Source organism: Malurus melanocephalus, unplaced genomic scaffold (genome assembly GCF_030028575.1).
Source record: "Malurus melanocephalus ecotype Western Australia unplaced genomic scaffold, MMel_1.1 scaffold_11, whole genome shotgun sequence".
Lineage (NCBI taxonomy): Eukaryota > Metazoa > Chordata > Aves > Passeriformes > Maluridae > Malurus > Malurus melanocephalus.
The window spans coordinates 3192619-3215316 of record NW_026623243.1 but is presented as its reverse complement, the minus strand read 5'-3'; the positions used below and the strand labels follow the sequence as shown (position 1 = coordinate 3215316).

Genomic DNA, 22698 nt, shown 5'->3' with positions numbered 1-22698 from the left:
CTCACCTTGTATGCACCTCATTTAAGAGCATCACATTAGAAATAGCAGTCTATGTTCTTTTCTCTTATTACCCATATAGGGTAGCAAYACTTCTTTACCTTGGTGTTTTGGTGTTGGAGGAATTATATCAGGTGGATCACAGATAATAACCCCTTCCTTCAGCTCAGCAGAATGCACTGTTTCACCAAATGTACAACAAACCTTGTCACTCTCAGTCAAAGCTGGCAGTGGACTTAAAGTCAGTTCCACCTGGAAACAAAGTTTTAAAAGGGTCAAATATTTGGAAGAAATGAACCAAGACCCAGTAAGACTTATAATCAGAGAATTTAAATTTCAAAGGCAACATTTTAGCTAGCATCACAGAACATGGCTCTCCTTTTCAATTTTAATTTCTTCCCATATGATAATTTTTTCTTCATACACCTTTACCAACTTTTCCAGGCTGGGTTTTTGTAGAATTAGACTGACACAAAAATCTCTTGTCCTGGCAAATCACTAGATCAGAACAAAATTGCCTGTACAGACACACCCAAATGATATTATTCTTGTCCTCAGCATCCAGTTTGGCAACAAATAGAGTGGTTAACACTTCAACCCTGACAGAATAAATTAATATGACATCAGCAGCAAGTGTTATTAGTGAATAATGAAAACAGAGCTGGATAGGCTGGAAATGCTGAAGTTTGAAAGGGATGAACAGAGAAGTGGCTTCCTCGAGACTCCATGTAAATGAAAAAAATCCAATACTGAAAARGGATTTCTCAGTGGTGGTGAGATCTTAACATCCTAAGGGAAAGAAAGCACTTGAGAAACTAAAAGCAAAATAAGATGGGAAAACTTAACAAGGAAAGAGAAAACAATTGAAATTAAATTTGGGATGCTGTCCTTGACTTAATGTTTCAAGTGTGTTAATGACACAGTTCAACTTCTTCCATTTTGTATTGCCGGTAGAAAAGACAAACATACCTTTCTCACTGAAACCATTTACACTCTTCTAATATTTTTAGTCAACATAGTAATGGCCTTAACACAATACTGTTTATATAATTTAGAAATGGAATTAAAGAGACTTGAATGAAAGTTTTTTGTTTTTTTTATTTTTGATTAAGAGGACTGAAAGGCCATTTTACTGATTTTACTTGGTGAACACCCCTGGGAAGCACTCAGTCTGCACCGGCATGCTCCATTTGGAATTTGAGCAAGCTATGACACCCTGGTCACACTCCAGAAGCTCAGTTTTGATGCCACAGAGTCATTTAGCATGCTGAATTTACTTTCTCCGTGTTCCCAGACAGACTTCACTGTGTGGGCAAATCCACTGCTCATTCTAAAGCAACAGCTTATGGCTTCACTACTTCAGTTTATGCTCAAGTAAGCTGAAAGGGCAGGATGAAATCTCCCCTATTAATTACTTTTTATGGATTATACAACACTGTGCAACACTTCCCTAATATTCAGAAAAGTGTAAGTGCCTTATAATCCATACTAGTGTGTCACTGATTTACACTAAAGTAAATCACTAAAGAAGTAAAAAATGTGAACTGCAACCTGCAAGAATAGCAGGGAAAAAAAGAGCACTGTGAGAATTGACAGAGACTGAGATACCAAAACGCTCTCTTATTCCTACTCTTTACTGTGCATAAAGAAATGCAGATATACATCTTTCTGGTAGTCACATCAGTGCACTTTAAGAATATTTAAGGAAAACATTTTCCTRTTTTACCTTAGCAGGAGCTCTGCGACTCATATTCAGAGGCTCTGCACTAATGACAGTCACACATGTGCCACTCGGACTCCACAGCCAGTGGTTCTCCTTATCAGCTGTTCCACAGTCTGCCTTCTTGGTGCACCTGAAAAGAAAGGAGCAAACCCCAAAGCAATATTATAGCTGGACTTGGCTTTCTCTGAACTACACAACATTTTGATGATTAGAGATTGAAATTACAAMACAAGATCATTATAAATTTTCTTTAACATTGACCAGTGGGTTTACTATTAGAGAATTTTTAACAGGGCAGATGGTGTAATTACTATTGATGATTTGACATGTCAAAAGCAAGTGCCTATGACTATTTTGGACAGCACCTTGAATTAGAYAACCCAAATCCATACAGAGGCAGTGATAGCACAGGAACCATTGGGCAATGGAGCCATCTGAAAGCTGATAATCTTCGCTGCAATATGTAACAACATGCTGAATGAGTGGGCACAGACTGGTTTTTTTTTCTGCAAGTCAAATGTCAGACACCCCTGTGCTGTCACTGATAAGACAAAACACTCAGGAGAGCAAAATGCAACAGAGTATTGCTAGAGGCATGCAAGCTTGTGGAGAATTTCTGTGAAAACCTAGCACTAGAAATGTTACTTTGCTAGKGAAGGCTTCCATGAACTCCTGCTGCTGTTTAAGACCTCTCCCTGCCAAGGGATTGTTACAATTATGGGAAGACAAGAGCAATTGTGCAGTCTCACCAAAAACACTGGGAGATTTTCCCAGCTCAAGCACAGGAAGAAATGCTGCAGTACAGAAACTGAGTATGTGGCTACAATAGCTTGCTGAAGTGGGGACTATTCTGTGCAAAGTTTAAGAGAAAATGCTGCAGGATCTCTGGCTGCTGTAGCAGAAAGTCAACTCTTAACTCGTCAGGGGCTTTAACACAGTGCAGCTCTGTCAAAACTCCTTTAAACAAATTATTTGCATAGAGTGTACAGTCACATAACAGATCCCTAAACACAGGACTAAGTGCTGTGTGTGATCATGACACAGAACTGAAACTTAGGAATGAAACACTTTTTTCTCCCCATTGGAAATAAATACTAGCAAATGTGAAAATTCATGTTTGCCTGTTCTCAGAAACCATTAATATTTTGAGATATTGAGGTCAGTGGTCATATGAGAAACCTGAAGGGAAATCTAMGGAAAATTGCCTTTTTATGATATATGACATGGCCTTCAACTCCCAGCAGCCCAGGAGGAGTTTGAGGTTATATTCAAAATTCTCAAGTTTCMTCCTCAGCAACTGAAACCCTGGGCTGGAAGAGTTACAGAATATTACATAAACCTGCACACTCCACACAAGTTTCTCTGCAGTGCTCCATATTATGCTACATCAGGCTGATAGGTAACCTAATGTGATAGTTCACATTTTCAGGCAGGAAACTAGAAGCCTGGAATTCATCTGCATATTATAATTAAACAGCCCCTTTGTTCCAACAGCAAGAAGTTAGAATCACGAATTCCCAACCACTCATGCCAAGGGGTTAATTAACTTAGTAGTCAAAAAGAGAACTGTAGGACTGCTCTTCCCTCTCGGCACTCCAATCAATGCAGAGTGTAAAGAAGAGACATTCCAGGGCTGTTCAGTGCTGTCCTAGTTTACATGTGCTTGAATATTCATTCAGTGAACCTCTGCAGATAGTCAGCAAAATGTCACTTGCTGCTCTTCTACAGGTAGGTGAGCATTCCCTGCAGCTACATATCTTGATAGATGATATTTATATAAAACCAGCATTTGAGCTATACACTCTATTTTAGACATGGAACCATTTTTTCTTTTATGTTCTTTTTTTACGCTTTCCTGATGTACTTAAAATATATGCTATATTTTCTGAATTTGAAATAGGGAGCACTTTTTATTTTCTGGGAGAACACTTGACTATACTGTTCAAAGCTTGATAAAATATACAGTTAGAAGATGTATAATCATTTTCACTACCAGCAGAAAAGTATATATTTTCCCAAACTAATCAGATCTGAAGAAGTCAACGGGGATGTATTTGTGCACACAGAATATTGATATCAACGTCTGCGTGATAAAATGAAATGACTGAGGAGACTGAGTACAGAGGGCTGGGATCAGCACAGCAAGCAGTGACCAGAGCACATGTCCAGCCTGGAGCAGCTCTTTGGCCTCACCTGAGAGAGGCAGTGCACTCACCTGCCCTCCCTGACGCACCAGCCGCAGTACGGATCCCTCGCCTGCGCGCACTTCTCACAGTCTGAGTACTTGTGGCAGTCCTGCACAGGCAGTCGGTACACCTGCAACACCAAAGCAAGGCAAATATAAAACTGGAGCAGRCATGTGAAGGGGGAAACGTTTGTGGACTTAGTACATGTCATTGCCTGTGYAGCAGAAGGCTCGAAGCTGTATTACTATACTCAGAGCTCAGCCTAATTTTAACAAAATACACATAAAACCAGTCTGTTCTTTTTCCCCTTAACAAAGTCTGAATTTACCTTTCACGCTTTTCCTGCTTTTTTCCCCACTCCAATATTATCAGTCTTCTAAGTAATGTAGGACATTGTTAYATTCAAGAATTATGAGCAAGTCTTACAAAAACTGAGCTTTTCAGTTCCTCCAGTAATATTACTTGTGGAAATCTGCACCTCAGGACAGAAACTGCATCAACRATGTTCTGAAATCAAGAAACAGCTACTGTAGGATGGATACTTTCAAAAGGCTAACTTGGTATTGGGTAGATAATTTTAAAAGCAAGTATTTTCCCTTCCATATCACTAACATGGAAGGGAAATTGTTTGGAAATGCACTTCCAGCCAGAAGGCATTTCAGAAAGTCTGCAAGCATGAGAGAGCCAGGGTGCTTTGGGTTACTGCATTCTCCATGCATAACATTCCACCATGCAATACATTCACAAAATAAAATGGGAATAATTATGACAGGAGGCAGCAGGRAAAAGAACATCATCAGTTCTCATGTCTCATTCGCCCAGTAAATATACAACTTCTGGTTTTGATTTCCTATGGTGTGGAGAATAAAAAACATTTTCTTTGGTGCACAGAAAGAAGAGCCATTCCTTTTAGCTATGCTGCTGAAATGATGCAAAAGGAAAACAGGAATACATCTTCCAGTTTATGACTATGTTCTACTTTGAAAGAGCACAAAAAGTGTAGAAAGTGTAGAAACAGTTACTCTGAGATGTAGGCTTTCTTATAGTCTCATTCTAAACAACTGGCAATTACAAAGCTACTTTGACAGTCTGAGTTTGGCCTTTTCTTCACATTTGGAAAGTTAAAGAAAATGACTCAGTTAAGGAAAATATCAGTATTACGCAATTTTCTTGCATTTATTAATGCAGGGATTTACCTTTCCAGCTTTCTCTTTTTTTTAGCTAACTAGAGCTGAATAACTCCAGAGTACTGGTACTCTTTCACTAACTGGTACCCATAAGTAATTTAATAGCCAGTATGAGAATGACTTTTTTTTTTTTTTTTAATGACAACATGTGTCTTTCTCAATTCTGGCAGGCATAAACAAGCCCTAGAGATTGCCGTCTCTGCAAGTTTTATGTGACCTTAATAACAAAAAAAAACCAAACCGAAACCAAACCCAAAAAAMCAGCTCCTTTAACAGCCAGTTTCAAAATACAAAGAAACTAATTTTAGAGCTTTTCTAATTGGCACTCTAAATCAAAAAGTGTTTAAAACTGAARCAAGCAAACAAGGTTGATCATGGTAAGTGACTGCCAGAGTCTTCTGCTTTCCTCCCGGTACAGTAAGTAGCTTSAGGAATCTGGGATCCCACCAGTGATGTACACTTGCAATAAACCAGCAAGAGCAGCACAGGGGTGCTAAGCTCCTTTCCAAGACCCCCAAGGAGCTGCAAGGGGTTTCTCCGGCTCTCTGTCCAAGCTTTGGGAGCAGAGGGGACTGACTTTTGAAAGCATTTGCTCAAAATCCCACASTGCTCTTGGCACCACAGCAGAAGCCAGAAAAGAAGAGGGGAGAAAGGTTAAAGAGGAAGGGAAGAGCTTGATTCTCACTATGGCTCTTAACCTCTGTATCGCTCTTCCCTGTGCTTCTCTTGATCTGRTTTCTTTTTAAAGAAGCTATCACCTACCACATCACCATTTTCACTTTGTTCAAGTGCTTACAGAGCCCAAGCAATTCATTTCTAAGTGCTGAGGCAGTCTGCATCTGCCAGGTAGCTCAGCAGTGTGCATGCCTTTCAGCACAGCCAGCTGTCCTTTATTGTTTAACCATTTAAACTCACWAATCAGGGCTCTGATATCTCTATTCCCACAACCCACAGCCATGCCTAACCCAGAAGTGCACATTTCATCATTTATTCTTCTCCCCTCGCTTATGTCACTTTGTTTCTCCCAGCTTTGAAGGCCTCCATTCTCCTCCTGTCTGTCTRCTTCTAAAAGTGGGTGGGACTGCTCACTGTAATTAACTCCTGGAGATGACAGTAATGTAATGCCATTACAGAGCTCCCAACTTTAGCTATTCATATTTAAGCTAAACAGGTTTTGTAAAAGAAAACTATTATTCACATTATTCAGAAACTGAAGTGTCTATGAGAGCTACTTGGAAAAGATTTAAGTGAAATCCTTTCTTTGGCTGCATTCTAAATTTAAATGTTTTGTAGTGATTGAATGATTTTTTTGCAGGTTTTCTCTGAAAAAAAAGTTGCCAGTGGTCTTTCTAAATTCTACCATTTCAAGCTGACTGTCATCAAAAGCTTGTCTTCCTTCAAGGTTGTTGCTGTCCCTTACACTGCTCAGTRGCACACACAGTAGTCTGGTGGGGACCTCAGGGCTTTTATATAACGTGCCAGCTTCTCAAATGGGGTGCCAGGCCACCCAGAGTTTTGTGGACAATGTTAAAGCTTGGAGTTGTGTTCCAAATCTGAACAGAAGCCAAATGAGAATTACCAACTACTCAAAAAAAAAAAAAAAAAAAAAAAAAGAAGAAAAAGGGGGAGAAAAAATGGGGAACAAAAGGGAAAAAAAGGATAAAAAAGAAAAAAAAAGAAAAACAAAGAAAGTAACTTCTCTCACACACAGTCATATTATTAAATACTTTATCAGTTGTTTTTTTGGCATTTTTTCCAATGTGGTTCCTAGCCTGAAAACCTCCAGCTAAACAGTAACATTGCAGCAGGAATTCATATTAATCCTTTTATAAAACAGGCAGAAAATATTCCTCTTGTGCTGTTTTCTGCTTTCACAGCCCCCTCATTCTCCCTGTGTCACTGGTGCGGAGCGTTTCCCATGTTGCATTCCATGTCACTGGCAGGGCTGCAGATGGTCACAGCCTGTCACCCACCCACCTTGTCCTGGAGAGCTGCTGAACCAAGCCTTGGAGGCTGGCAGCTCCAGCCTCCACAAAGGAAAGTGTCAGAAGAGGGTTACTGCTGGGGGTGGAGGAGAAATCTGGCATCCCTCTTGTTTCCTACTTGCTTTTTTTTCCTCCCCTTCTTCACAGACCTCCATTGTGCCCCCACCTGACTGCAAAAAGAAGGGGAACCAAGAGGAGACTGCCTGTGCCTTTCCTAGAACAGCTGGACCTTTCCTGCTGCACTCAGTTCTAGCAGAAGCTTGAACTTAAGTTTTTCCCAAATTCTCTTCATTGCTTCTTAGTTGTTGGCCCGCAAAAACTKCTGGGGGATTTACAGATGTGTCAGGGTGAGTACATCAGCCATCAGCACCCTAACTCCTGACGTGCCCTGGGAAAGARCTGATGGCAGCTGCAGCATCCTCTRTACCCCACGCGCCCCACACTGAGCTCCAGGGCTGCCTGACCCTGAGGTGTTCTGGTGCCAAACATCTGCACTTCATCCTTCCCACAGACYCTGCGTGACAGCTTCAGAGGGGAATGCACTTCCCGTTCCCCATCGCTAAACATCACAGACATTACAGATCTCCAAGATACAACAAAAAAGCCCATCAGCTTAGACTGACAAAGGGCTCCACACAGTGAGTGAGGGGAGTCCCACCAAACAGGGCAGCTCCCAGGAACAACTGGTCAATGTATAAATCTCATGTAAAGTTGCAGAGAAAGCAAAAGAGGGGCTGGTCCTAAATGCAAACAGGGCACATTACCTTGTCTGTGGTCATCACGTACAGATGTTCTTGGGTTTGGTCAAGGACCAGGTCCTTCTTTATGGGTTTGTTCAGTTCGATTGTAAGAGAGCTGTACTCAGTTGCAGTGGAKGACAGGAACACCTATTTTATGGAAGGAAAAAGAAAGTGTAGAAACAGTTTGTTTGTTTTTYCCCAAAATATCATTATATCTGGCTACTGCTGCAAAAGACAATAAAAATATTTCTAAAAATATATTAAGAACAAAAGGAGGACTAAGAAGAATCTTCAAGAAAGACGTTGAGGTGCTGSAGARTATTCAGAGAAGGGCAATGGAGCTGGTGAAGGGTCTGGAGCTCAAGTCTGATGAGCAGCGGCTRAGGGAGYTGGGAGTGTTCACTCTGGAGAAAAAGGGGCACAGGGGMGACCTTATTGCTCTCTTCAACTAGCTGAAAGGAGGCTGTAGTGAGGTGGGGTTGGTCTCTTCTCACAATTAGCAAGCAAGAAGAAGAGAGGAAATGGCTTCAAGCTGCGCCAAGGGAGGTTCAGATTGGATATCAGGAAATACTTATTCACAGAAAGGTTTGYAAAGCACTGGAACAGGCTGCCCAGGCAATTGGTTAAGTAAYCTGGAGATATTTAAAAGACATATAGATGTGTCACTTAGGGACACAGAATTACAGATTCACTAAGATTGGAAAATACTTCCAAGACCATACAGTCCAACCACTAAACGAGCACTACCATGCTCAGCACTAAATTATGTCTCTAAGCACCACATCCACATGCCTTTTGAACACTTCCCAYGTGGTTTGGTGGGACTTGRCAGTGCTAGGTTTAAGGCTGGACACAGCCATTACTTTTCTTTAACAAAAAAAAAAGGTGTTTGGTGTTTTTAACACCAGAAAAATATCAAGCCTYGAGCACCACACAGCCAGAATTCACCAGAGTTTAAGCTTGGGCTTTGCATTCACTCTATTCACTGAATGGCCAGAATGACTACAAAATGAAAAGTTGCTCTTAAACTAGTATGAGCTTGAATTGAGATAAGGCTAAARCCTTGTTAGATTACCTAAGGCTGTTTATATAAAGCTCTCAGTAGGTATGTAATCCTTTGGGAAAAGTGTCATTCAGGCAATGCTAATTCAATCTGTGTATCAGATAGCTGAGGTGCATCAGAAATAATGTGKTTTTTTCTCTGAGATGAAAAACACCAAGCTGCAAGAGAATTTGCTCCTAGTATGAGATCTTATAAATCCCATTTACTTTTGGAGTAGCAGTATGCTATCACTACAGTTCATAACCTTTTAAACACCTTCCAGTCTTTTAAACCAGTTTATTACCTTAAGAATTTTACCATCTGATGTCCCCAGAAATGCCACCGTGTGCCCGTTCTCCACAGCCACAGTGACAGCCGTGAGATTCATCCCTTCTTTCTGCAGCACCGGCTTCTCYGTAACACCATTCCTACTTCCCAAAAGGTACGGCAAGTGCTCGGAGCCACAGGGGAAATTTTTGCTTGCATTCTAATAAGGAATAGCAATACAGAGTGATGTTAAACATTCAGATCACTAATTCCTAGCTAAGAATGAAGTGCAGCCCTGTTACCAGACAACATAATACCCCTCAGACATCGAAGAGTAGAAAGRGAGAAATGGATTGTCTGGGCATTTGCCCCCAGCCAACAGGCAGCAATCAGACAGCAGCCTGCTAATTGAGAACTGCTTCTATGCTTTCACTTTCCAGGAGACACAGAGAAAGAATTTTTTTTTTTTTTTTGTTTCTATTTCAATACAGCAGCAGTTTAAAAATTACCAGTTGGTTTAATTAAAATGARCATGTCATAGAGACTTGGGTTAACCAACTTTGCCTTGAAGACTGCTTTTTTAATTGCTGTTTTGTTTCTTATCTCACTGCAATCCATAGAAAGCAACTCCCTGGCAACTGTCTCATGAACTTCAACACATTCCCTCTTCACCATGCTTTAATCCCGAGCTGCAGCAAGAGCCACCAGAAGGAAGTTCATTCACACCTTGCCTTTCCTGCTATATTGGGTAAGAAAACCATCATGCTGATCTGAAATCCACACCTCCTTTTAGTCAGAAGCCATGGCCACTCCACTTGTCACATTCAGGATTTCTGTGTTTGATGCTCACCCCATATGCAGGGTGCTGYAGCAAGTAACACTGGTGGTTTGAAGAAAAAGGTGTTCTTTTGGCTTATCAGTGCTAGTGACTTACTGTGTGGGAGATGGCTTCAGTCTCACAAGGTGAAGGATTATAGGGCAATACCAACAAAAATTATTCCCATGCCCTGCCTCTTCAGCTGCTCACTCCTCTCCCTGGACTCCACAGCCTCCTGAGCATGGCACATCTCAAGCTGTGCTCAAACAGTTGCTTTTGCAAATGTGTACCTTKTTCGGGCTGGGAAATTAAGACATCCTCCTAAAAGCTAGCTGGGTTATTTTTAAGAGGATTCAATTTGTCAACCCAGTTTAGAGTTGGCTTAGTAATGAGTGGCATGCACAAGTGGGGCTTGGGAATAGAGTGATGTGGGCAGCACAATCATACACCAACAGAGACGCTGAAAATTGCCTCCCAGAAACAGTTATAAATTGAAGAGCTGTCTCTGAATGGGTGTACCCTCCAAAAACCTTGTAGCTAAGGTAATGACCATAAAAAGCCATAAAAAAGGAGATGGCTATCATGCTAAAGTATTTTGAGCCACAGCAAAATATGAACACCATCTGAATACAAGAAATCTAGGTATTTCAGTTGTCTAAAAATACAAATACTGAATTACAAATGCTGAATTACAAATACCATCTAAAAGATTCTTATCACCATTTAGGAGCACTATAAATATATTGACTGAAACCAGAATTGTTTGTATAATGATCACCTGGAATCTGGTCATGGACATAAAAAAAAAAACCCCTGCATTTTACTCGGTAACTTCCATAGTAGAAGGAACACTTTAAAAGAAATGCATTTAGGAAAGCAACACTCATCTTTGAGAAAACATCAAATGCTTTTTAAAAGACTCGAAATTTTGTCACTTGAACCACCTGTTCCACAACCCCCCCAACCACATTCCATTTCTATAGTGAATCCATCTATTGAGTTTTCAGTCACCTTAATATTGTTTAGCTCAAAGCCCTAAAACATGTAGTTGTGTATTTTCCACAAACTCTAACACAGATTCTAAAGCTAATATTTATATTACTCATATTACCAGTCCATGTAATGCACACGGGTTTTCTGCTGAAAAAAGTTTGTAAAATGAGCTGGTGTTCTTTTTAGTGTAGCAATCATTCCGGTTTTTTTCCATCTTTTCATTGATGTGCCGCAAGGAAAACACACACATGGCTGATCTTAGAGAGCCGTCATCTTTGTTTACTTTGCTGAAGAGTGCAAGAAGAACTTTGTCATCTGAGGGAGTATCTGAAGGCTGTCCCTGCTGAGCCATGCTCTCAGCCAGCTCTTTTCCTGGCGTAGTGACGTAAGCAGAATGGCAGTGGTCATAGGCACCATCATCATCTTTGCAACCCAAGTCCATTTCAAAGTAGGAATAGTAATGGGCATCATCTTTGCACAGGCGTGCAATCAGTGTGCGGTTGTTGACAGGTTGTTTCTCTTGTTGATTAAAAATAAAATAAACATAATTTTTATCCTCAAAAACGGCCACAAATTGTTGTGTGCTTGATGAGTGATAAGCTGACTTAACAGCTGCTGAGTCTGTATACATTTCAAAAATGTCTTTGCCATCCCTTGCGTAAAGCTGCCGAGTGCTGATTATGATMCCATTGTCATTTGGTCCATTCCCTTTCCCAACAAACAGCACTCGGTCGTTATTCAAGGAAGTGATCAGTCCCACAGTGGATACATTCTCATCGTTGCTTGCTACAAAGGACTTTTCTCCACTACTGTCTACGTAATACTTCTCATTGCTGATGTTTTGTAGATCTCTGATGGCACAAATTCCCTTAAAAAGGCTTCCACATACCACAGTTGTATTATCCGCCTTGTTCAGCAACAGTAATTTGTTGTAATTGTCAGTCAGTACAGCCTCTTTACATTGATTTTCATCAATGGGAGGTGTGCATTTTTTGTTGTCCTTTCTTGGACCTGTTTCTACAGATCTTATTACTTCAAGGTTTTCTGTAAGCTGATACAGCGCATTTACCACTCCCAAATAGATTATCCCAGTGTCATTATCCACCGTTAGATGATTAAGCTCTGTAGCACTCTGAAAAGATTTCAGTTCCTCATTTCTGGATAAGGTGACACAAAAACAGCTCAAAATGGTCAGTGTCCAGATCCATAAAGCCATTTCTATGTATTACCTAAAAAGGGAAAGAAAACAATACCATGAAACATACTGAAAAATACAATTTACACAAAACTGAGCAATGTAKTTTTTATCTTTCATGACTTAAATACACTTATCCTTGTGCAGGTGCAGACAGCATGGAGATTATGGAACGCCTCAAATCCTGTTAATTGCCTAGCAATTTAATCTGTTGGGGAAGGATTTAACAAGGTCATATGTCTAAATGATTATCATATAACCAATTAGATAATCAATCCTGTGCTAAARCACAATGAGAACAACAACCAATTTGAAACTATAGGGAGTAACAAAATGTGATAGTGCTTGTCCAGACAGGCATCATACCGTGTCAATTACTTACCACTGAAATTTTAAAAATAAGTTGGAGAAACTCAGTGTTTTGGGTAGCTCCTCCTTAAGAAGTAGGGGAAAAATTACATAAAGGTGTTTGAAACATTTGGTTCTGTGGGATTTTCCTCAGAAAGCAAGAAAAAGTTTCCACTGAGTACAAGCAAATCTGGATCTGGCTGCTGATGCTTTTTGAGAAGGCGTTACCCTGATCATCATTGTGAAGCCAGAATATGGTAGACCCATAATATCCAACTCTGCCCTTGACTGCTGGTATGCATTAAGGTCCAACACTTCCATTCTCTAGAGCACTGCAGACTAATAGCTTCAAATCTGTCTTAAGAWTTTTTTGAGGTTTGATTCTGTTACCTTTATTTTCCTTTCAGAATTGTTACTTTCCAAGCAGATTGCCTGGCTGTTTGGAATCAGACAAAGACTATCTGAAATTTGTTAGCAGGGGTTTAATTTTAATCTGAAGAGTTAAATGAGGAGTCTTGGCTGGCTTCCCAAACCTAGAACATTTTGTCAGTGTTTTCTTTAAGTGTTTAGTTCTGAGAGCAGAAAACAAAAGGTGGTAGCCTTGGACACATTGATATTAGGAGGAAAAGGAATAYTGTTTGGAGGAAAATTAAATATGATCCACCATATTTTCATTTTCAAAGTTAGTCATGGGATTCCTTAATCTGATGAGAAAAGTAACTGTAAGCTTACAGGGAATCTCAAATTAAATTTGAAAATATCTGGAAGTCTAAATAAAAAGGAAACAAGAGAAAAGACAAGGGAAACTTTTAACAAAGCAATCTAGCAGGCAAAAGTCTCACAGGAAGAGGAAAAGAGCATTAAATGCTCTGGAAACCAGGAACTGAAAAAATAAAATTAAAAAAAAATAATAATAAAGGATCCATGCTCCTGTGTCAGCTCTTACTTCTGTTTTGGCAAGAGCAGCAGACTCTGGTGGGATGTGAGAGAACGGCTGAATCATCATTTGTACTGGATAACTAAGACTAAATGTTAACAATGTGGATGCAAAAGTTTGTACAGGGAAGGAATGACTTTTGTAGTGAGCACAAGCCATCTGTGAGCTTGCCAAACCACCTCAGCACTGACAGCAATGTGGAAAGACAACACCTGCCCTCCAGTATATCTCTGTGGAGAAAATGAATGTGCAATGGTGAGACCCATCCTAAAAGCAGAAAGAACTGAACCTCTAAATCCCCAAAAACCTACTAAATGTAACTCTGGGTAGTAATGAAGAATAAATAAAAGGCTAACTTCAATCTTGTTTTGCTGAAGCTCCTATCATGTACCAAACTGAGGAGATAGCTATAAAATGTCAAAGACAGGAGAGTACATCACTGGCAGCACAAGCTGGACTTTCTAAYGATAGATTGAGTTCCTATGACAATGACCAAGAAAAGGCCAAGAATTGTAACCTATGCTTCCGACACACAGACTTCAGTGTATGCTTTGCAATTTAATGAAGTTTTGGATCTCTACCACAACAGTTGACCTGCACTAAGGAACCCAGAATTCTGAATTCCTCTCTTTTCTTACTGTTCCCAAGGACTTCAATTTTACAAACAAGCTTTGATCCCACCTTACTTCTCCATGGCTAAATGACATGTGATAATGCTTGTCATCTTGTTTCAAATATTATCCCTTACAGTTATCTGCAATGAAATAAAAAAACAGCTTGACACTTTACTGCAGTGTTGTTTCATACCAGTTTTATCATTCTGTTATCTATTGCACAAGGATCAAACGCAGAATTGAGATTCATATCTTTTCCTGCTTTTCTCACAAGGTAATTATTTTTAGATTATTATGATCTCTGYTCTCAGTCAAAGAAACTCCCATAAATAGCTCTACTTACAAAATATGTTTTAAATGAATGGAAAGTAATTTATTGCACCTTAATTGCTGTACTCAGATCACCTCCATGTTCATTTATTTCAGTGGATTGAAAAATCCTATTTTGTCCATTGGTGGCACCCAGGACACAAAGGCTGCATTTGTAATACTCCTGCCTCTGTCCCAGAAGAATGAAGTCTTGCTGGTTCATGCAGAGCCAGATATAAGAAAAAGTACATTCTGCATCTCTAAACCAGACTCTTAGAGGAGTAATTAATTTTCTGCATAAAAATGGGTAATGCTTCCACCCTACTATTTTTTGCCTTGTTTACYTATAAAATTTTGGACTTAAATTATTCAGAACTACATGCACTCTCCATTAATTGTGCCTTATCTTTGTTTGTTTATTTGTTTGTTTTTGTTATTTACTCCCTGCCACTGCTGTCTCATGCCAATCCCCACCAGATTAGCTCAGACCTCTATGCAAGGTAACACAGTTCATCATTCTCTGTATTTATTAGTTTCACTTTCCACCCGCCCTTCAAAGCAAATAGTAAACAAAAATTAAATATGCTATGAAGAGATTCAGAATTAAACYCTCATTCACTTCTCAAATAGCAGGCTTATGGAAAGAAAAAGAGCAAACAGAATGAAATGAGATGCACTACAACCACAGGTCATTTTTACCTGAGCTTAACTTAACTTAATTGGGAGGAAGCAGCTGGAAGAATCCTTCCACAACCAGCTGATGTGATAAGAATGACAGTGCTGCTATTAACACAGATGCTGCACTGAATTAGATGCTCTGGGAATGTATCAAGAAGCAGCTTCCTGCTGTGAAAAGCTTCTGCTTTACATGAACAAGTCACAGAAACACAAGAGAAAAGGTGTAAGAAGCACAGCCTGGAGCGTGGAATCCATGATGTTCTGCATAGCAAAGGTATTTCTGATGGCTTAACCCCATGCTGCATTTACACAGGCACAGGTGGCTTACTCTACTCCAAGTCATGCCCTGGCCCTGACAGCTGCCATACACCCTCCACCCTCAATTTGCACTTAGTTTTAAGCCCTTAGCAGACTCAGGATAAAAGAACAACAGAGCATTTGACCACATCATTTTTTTTTCCTCTCTCTAAGTCTTGTCTCCATCCTGCTTCCAGTCYTCCCGACTGCTTCCTACAAGAAACATGAAACTCTAGAAATTATGTGCAGGAAACACAGGGCACCCAGGAGAACACTTCATACAGGGGAACTACCATAAAGTGACGTTGTGTTGGAATCACACAACTACCAGAACTCTGCCCCGCAGCTAGATCAATTTTGAAGTTAGTACCCATAACTTCACATCTTTCTACYCATGCAAGAGAAATAACCTTAAATAACACCCACAAATCTTCARAAGGCCTGCAGAAAAAAAGGAGTATCTATAATCTACAACCACAAAGTGAGCTTCAAATTGATTTTACATTATTATAAACAACACTAAAAATTAGCAGTAGCGACCATGCCGACATGGATTTGGCAGGTGTTCTCCTCCTTCACYGCAAAGTCATTCTACTGTGCCTGTATGCAGGAACCTTCAACTTTTCAACCATTCCCAGTCACTCTAGCCTTTGACTTATCTTCAGCTTTCTGCTAATTAATTTCTTACATTTGCTTCAGCTGAAGTGAAAGAATAGAGGTTTTGCTGGAAACTGGAATAATTGAGAACTAAAACTGGTGTTTCTCCCAAAAAAACMATAGACAAAAAATCTTCAGGGAAGGAATATTCTCACAGTTTAGCTTCTGTGATGTTTTTGCAGAGTATTTCTTCATTAACCACATATAYACTTAATTAAACCCTGTTATGTTTGTCATCTAGATAAAATTTATTTACTTAAAGTTCTGATCTAGAGAAAAGCACTTCTGCCAAACAAGGAAAATACAAATATGCCTTGACAACAAGCGATGCAGAAAACTGTGGTTCTCCCTGCAAACTTTCCCCAAATCAAAGAGACTCTAAAAGATGGAAAAAGACACCTAAATTGGAAAAAAAAATGGTAAATAAGACTCAAAAATTGCAACATTAAAAAGGTAAAATCCATAGAATGCATGCCAATGACACAGTTATCTGGGGAAAGATGAATGAAAATTCTCTTCTCTCCCATTTTGAGTACCTTTCAGCTTTTATTAAGAAYGCCAGAAGTTGAAAAGAATTAAACTTTCATTTTTAGGCTCAAAGGAAGTTGGAACAGAAACTGGAGAATGCATGAGAAGCAGAGGATGAGCAGATTTTCAGTCTGGATTTCAAATCTTCTACTTCTGCCAGAAGGGTGGGTGAGTGTAAACTCTTCCCCAGTTACAACTTTTACTACTATTTCCTAAAACAAATGAGTGATGGAGCTCGCTGGTTCAGAGAATGAATCACCTGAAACAACACTCTGCAGGATTCAAACCCATTTCCCATGGCAACACACTAGAAAGATTTTGGACAGAGAGAAACAACTTTTTCTGTGTACCRCTCCACACATCCAAAATTGGTAGAAGCAGTGAGAAGGATGATGGCTGTGATGGTGTCCATCCCTGGAGCTGTGACAGTTTGCTGCTAGCAGGTGGGACCTGTGGGTCAGAAAACTGTGGGAGGTCATGCTGTGGAGAATGAGAAACCAATATCCATTTAATTAGATGTTGTGATAGCCTGGACTGCTCAAGGGGAGTAATTTTCCTTCTCTTTCACTTCTCAAAACACTATTTGCTAAGATATATAGACTATCTTCACATGGGACAAAAAATCCCATCAGGTCAAACTGCCTGTAAAGCAGCAAAAAATGGACAAATGTTTTAATACTGATTCTATTCCTGATGTAGAAGACAAAAGTTTTGCTTGTTTTCACAGGACAAATTTCAAATGTTTTCCTTTTTTCTTTTTGAGTAATTTTCAGTAATACAARATTTCTTGTTTTTAATATGTGTAGCAGTCATATTGACATGGATCTTCTTTTACAAGAACAGGTTGAAAATCATGGATTTGCCAAGGAAATATGAATGTTATGCCCTAAGTCCTTGTGCATTCTGTTGGTGTTTTCCTGCAATTCTTGGGAAAACAAACAAAAGACACATAGAACCACAAATTCAGGTTACTGAAAACCAGAGTTTCTTATACCAAGAATAAGCTGTGGTGCCCACCAAATCATTCTGTCACTCCTTCCACAGCTAAACAGTATGAGAAAAATGTGATGAAAGGCTTGGGGGTTGAGATAAGGACAGGGAGAGATCACTCATCAATTACTGTCACAGGTAAAACAGCTGCAACTTAGGGAAATGATTTTAATTTGTTGCCAATCAAAATCAGAGTAGGATAATGAGAACTGAAAGTAAAATTTAAAAAACCTTTCCCCCACACCCTCCCTTTTCCTTCGACTTCACTCCCAAGTTCTCTACTTTCTCACTGCAAGCAGCACAGGGAGGTGGGGAATGGGAATGGGACCCGCAGTCAGTTCACACATTGTCTCTGCCACTTCCTCCTTTTCACTCTTCCCCTGCTCCAGCATGTGGTCTGTCCCACGTGAGACAGTCCTTCATGGTCTTCTCCAAAGTGATTCCTTCCCATGGGCTGAAGTTTTACATGAACTTTTCCAGAGTGGGTCTCTTCCACAGGGTGCAGTCCTTGAGGAACAGGCAGCTCCAGTGCGGGTTCCCCACATGGTCACAAATCCTGCCAGCATCCTGCACTGGATGGTTCCCCTGGAAAGGGGCACAGGCAAGAAGATGTTCCCATCTCTCTGGAGACTCTTATCTTCCAGAATATTCGAGACAGCAGCAGCAGAAATAGCTCAAATAACTCACTGCCTGAGACAGCCCATGAACCCAATGGACACTGCGGCACCCCACAGCCTGGGGTGGAAGCTCAAGGGCAAAGGGATGTATTTGAAAGGATGAGGTAATGTTGTAATGGTGTGAGCTAGAGGATCCAAAGGGAATTTTAAGGACTTTTTCTGACTTTTGCTTACAAAGTCATCCATATCAGCCGTCACGTGAGTTTAAAAGATGGGTTCTGGGAACCTGTAGCACCAATCATTTACAAAGATCACCAAACCCTTCTCATGTCTCTCAGTCTTGAAAGGGGCAAAGAAGGGATTAAACAGGATATCTCATCCAGCTCCAGCATCCCTGGCAATTACAGTAAAGCAGTATTGCTGCATACCACCAACCCAAAGGAATGTTTTCTTGTCCCACCAAAGAAAAGGTTTGTCCAGGCATTGCAATTGAATTAACAGCTGAGGAACACAATTACCTTTTTACAGTGGGTTTTGTATCGACCAGCATGCCAGCAGGCCAATGACAAGGACTCATGAACTTGGTGCAAAATTGGTAGGATTGTGTCAAAAGTTTAAGAGAGACAAACAGCTAGCAAATTCAGAGTTCATATTAATAATTATATTATTAGCTTCAAGCTAAATTAATAACACTATTAGTAGTCTGAATTAAAATCTTTCATCTGTGCACACCTGAACTCCAAAGTATTTAAAATTCTGATCCAGATCCAAATTCAGAGCAAGAGGGAGTGACATGAGTCTTAATTTTTCAACTAGGAGTCACTCAAAAGAGCATTAACAAYAGGTAATGAGACTCAGAAAATGCATACTTACAAATTTTGCTATTGCACTCCAGAACTTCCAGTAATGTGCTGTCTCTGCAACATCAGCAGGTAAACAAAACAGAAGAGTAGCACTTTGCAGATTTATATGCTCTCTTCGAAGCAGAGACTTTAATGAATTCCCTGGTTCATTCCAGTCAGACCTGGCASTGTTTTGATTTTGAAAGCCTTTTACACCATGGATTCTGCCCCAGTCCAAGGATAGATTTTTTTGGCTACTCTTATGAATAAAAATAAAATTTCTTTTAAGTGAAAATACTTTCAAGATTTTTACAGTGCCAAGCACCTTAAAAAAAAAAAGCTCCTGTGGAGAGATCTCATTCGACAGCATTCACTACCAGCAATTACAGATCATAAACCACTCTGGCACATGAGCTCAGCTTATGCCAGAAAGGTCTCTTCAAATCCTGTTTTTTATTATGAAGACAAGTGTTCATGTTATCATCAAATAAGAGGGTAGCACACTCACAATCCAGCCCCACTACACGGGCAGGAGCTCACTCAGAGCAGAGAAACACTGCAGCAGCAGACCTGCATTCATACCTTCCTGGAGCACACCTCCCTTTCAGTCTGGGCTTCTGCATTCATCCGTCCATCTTTTCTCCTCTCTCTCAGTAGCAATGAAGCACTCATTTTAATGAGGCCTCACTTTCTCAAGTGTTACAAAGATGCAGTTGATCTGCAAGAAAAGCAGCTGAGTGCCGCATTTAATAGCAAGCAGCTGACTTGTCAGGAATCTGAACCCACAGAATCTCCTCTTTGACCTGCTGTGTGATTTTGCTGAAACCATGAGATCTCCCAGCAAACAAAAATTAGGATTTTTTTTTTTTTTTTTGCTAGCTCATTGAGCACTAAGCCCAGTGATGCCCTAGGTACCAACACCCAGCTGAATCAGTCTGCAGTCAGCACAGGGTCACAGGCCACCCCAGACACCCCCAAAGTCACTTACACTTTTACACTACCTGATCCTGCAAATGGCCAAATCTCATTTGGCCCCAGGTGTAAACACCTGCTGCAGCTGCCTGAGCTTCGAGGGGGATGAGTTCCTGCAGCAAGGAAGGAGGCTGTACGAGGAGCCCAGCAGAAARAGGGAATGCTTCATGCACACTCACCAGCTCCACGCAAGCCCCAGGTTATTTTACCCCTTCTGCAACCCAGAAAAAAAGAATYCTTTTCTCTTAGCTGGTGAACCTGCAGAAAATGAGAGCCTGAAGCATGGGAAGGAAAGCCCAGGGAGTTAGGATAGTGCTCCTTTGCTGGCTTTCCTTGCACTAATAAGGGTATTACAGCACAAGGAAAAAAATGCATTTATACTGATAGTAAAAAGAGACTCTGTCACCAGCTCCATGCTACAACAACGAATTGCTTGTTTTCAGTGCTATAAGGTCATCTTCAAGGACTGGTTTCAGACTTCCCCTGGAAGAAGCCAGAAAGGAGGCGGATTTTCTTCCAGCGTGGGGGAATGTGAGCATGACCATGTGGAAACAAACACAAAGTATCCGGCTCCTTCCTTGCCAGAACCAGTTCTTCCTTGTAATTAACCATTTATCACATGCACAAAGAAATATTCAAGTCAAAAGGACACTTGCAGCATGTGTGAATTCAAACTGTAGATGTGCCTGGGGAGGTCCCAGGCAGGCAATGGGTCTCACCCTCCTCCTCAAAGCAGAAGCTCCCACCCAGGCTCTGATGTCCAGTGCAGCCTTTGTGGCCACTCCAGCCCCCTTGGTCAGCAGCTTGAACCTGCATTTACCCCTTGCTGCCTTGAGCACAGCGAGGAGAGCAGGAAAGAGCCAAGGATTTCCTTGCTAAGATACAACTGTRCAGAACAGCACACAGACATTTAAAGCTATGCAGGATTTTGGCACGATGCAGAGCCAACATTTTTGTCTTCCTGTCATATTAAAGAGTTATGGGACTTAACAGAAGAATCATGTACAAACTGCAATGATAATGCCATATGAAATTTATCCCATAAATCAGTGAGGTAAATCAATTTTAACCCATAAATAAATGAAATGCAAATATGGTGAGTAATTAATTAAGCCCCATGCAACAAAATCTTCCCTTCCAATTCTACCCCTCACTTGGAGGTGTGTTTGCTTTGTCATTCCCTGTCTCATCACCATGTTGTCTTCTTATTCTTCTGTTTCTTTTTATTTTGTTTTTGTATTTGGATTTAACAGATTCCTGCATTCTTAATTTTCATGTATTTATCTGTCTGTGCAAGTGATTTATCCAGGACTTCTGACACATGGGACATAAGCTCTATGAAAATGAGAAGCTACTGACTGCACACTATGGACTACAACATATATTGTACTTAGGCAGCTGTTAATGCAAGCCACGAAGAGAGAGAGGTAGGGGAGGATGGGGAAAACTCTTGAAACTGAAAATTTATTGATTGTCAGGAGCTAAGAAACACATAGATGAGGAGCAGGGAATTTTCCTGACTTCTGCTACAGGAGATAAATCACAGGTATTTGTCTGGTTTGTCTTTACTGAAATTTTTTTAAGTTCCATTTGGAYCATTTGTATGCTCACGTTGATGCTGCTTATTTTGATTGCTCTAAGATTMAAGAGAGGTTTTTCTCTCTGTCCTTCAAATTAATGTTCATGACAGTTTTTAAGAAGCCCTTTTATTTTTCCTGCTTTACACATCTTTCCTCATCTTCTTATAGCTCCTCCTCCCCCCAYCTTCTTTTCTCTTCTTCTTAGGCACAGCCTCCAAGTTTTTCTCTCTTACAGCTGCTGCTCCAACAGCCTGAATACTCTTGTGTAAAGTCTTGGATGACAAAGCAGGAGGCAGAAGAAAAAAAAGGGGGCAAAATAAAGGAACAAGAAATCAGGTGATTTTCAGATCTCAGTGGGGATCTCAGAAATATTCACTGCCTCGTTGAATTCCTATTTCTTTTCAAATCTTACCTGGAAACACATATTTTRTTTCTGGTCTGCTTTCTCAGAAGCAAGAAAAACACAGTGAGAGATGCTTAACTCGATGGCMCCTACTGATATTTGCCATATTCAATGTTCACTCCAGCCTGGGGAATAGGAGGGAGCCTCTGTGCAGAAGAGATGGTGCTGCATGAACTGGTGTCCTGCCTCAGGGAGCCGTGAAGAGGCAGTGGCTACATGGTGAGATGGAGCCACCACAACAAACTGGGGGGAAACTTCTTCTGCTCACAGATGGATAACTCCTGCAGCTGAGAAAGGAGCTGGGAGAAGACRGGCAGACACAAGACAACAGGGCAGGAACAGCTTGGAGAAGCAGAAGCAAAGCATGAAAGGGCACGTGGTAAATATTTGGTAAGGCTTTTAAGGGCAGATGAGTAAAAGAGAATCCACAAGAAAGGTGCTTGCAGGAAATTGAACATGCTAAAATAAACACCCTACACAATAAAAGAGGTTAAGGACAAATACAGAGCAGGCTGTATGTTCCAAGTCACATTTGGTTGCACTTATTCACTTATCTACTGTGGCTTTTGGCTGCCACAAGCAAAAAAAAGATAATTGCAGCATTTTGACTTGTGTTTAGCTTGTGTTTCGTTGTTGTTGTTGTTGTTGTTTTGGTTTTGCTTTAATAAACACAGGCRGCTCATCTAAATGAATGGAGTGTTCCTGGCTCTAAGAGCACAGTGCTGACTTGTGCTGATCCAATCTTCCTGGACAGACACTGTGTGCCCTTCTATGTTTCTATCCATTGTATTTCA

At 40.5% G+C, this 22698-nt stretch overlaps 1 protein-coding gene across 5 annotated transcripts in view; it reads right to left on the bottom strand.

The window, feature by feature from the left end:
* Positions 1-22698, bottom strand: part of PLXNB2 (plexin B2) — a 248393-nt gene that overhangs the window by 67155 nt on the left and 158540 nt on the right. For all 5 annotated transcript variants that reach the window (XM_057378720.1, XM_057378730.1, XM_057378741.1 and 2 more), the window contains 6 exons: positions 11056-12166; positions 9165-9347; positions 7843-7965; positions 3936-4036; positions 1724-1850; positions 99-249 (listed from right to left, as the gene is read on the bottom strand). In XM_057378720.1, coding sequence (XP_057234703.1) covers positions 99-249; positions 1724-1850; positions 3936-4036; positions 7843-7965; positions 9165-9347; positions 11056-12153 — 1783 coding nt within the window. In that variant the 5' untranslated portion in view covers positions 12154-12166. The remainder of the gene's footprint in view (positions 1-98; positions 250-1723; positions 1851-3935; positions 4037-7842; positions 7966-9164; positions 9348-11055; positions 12167-22698) is intronic.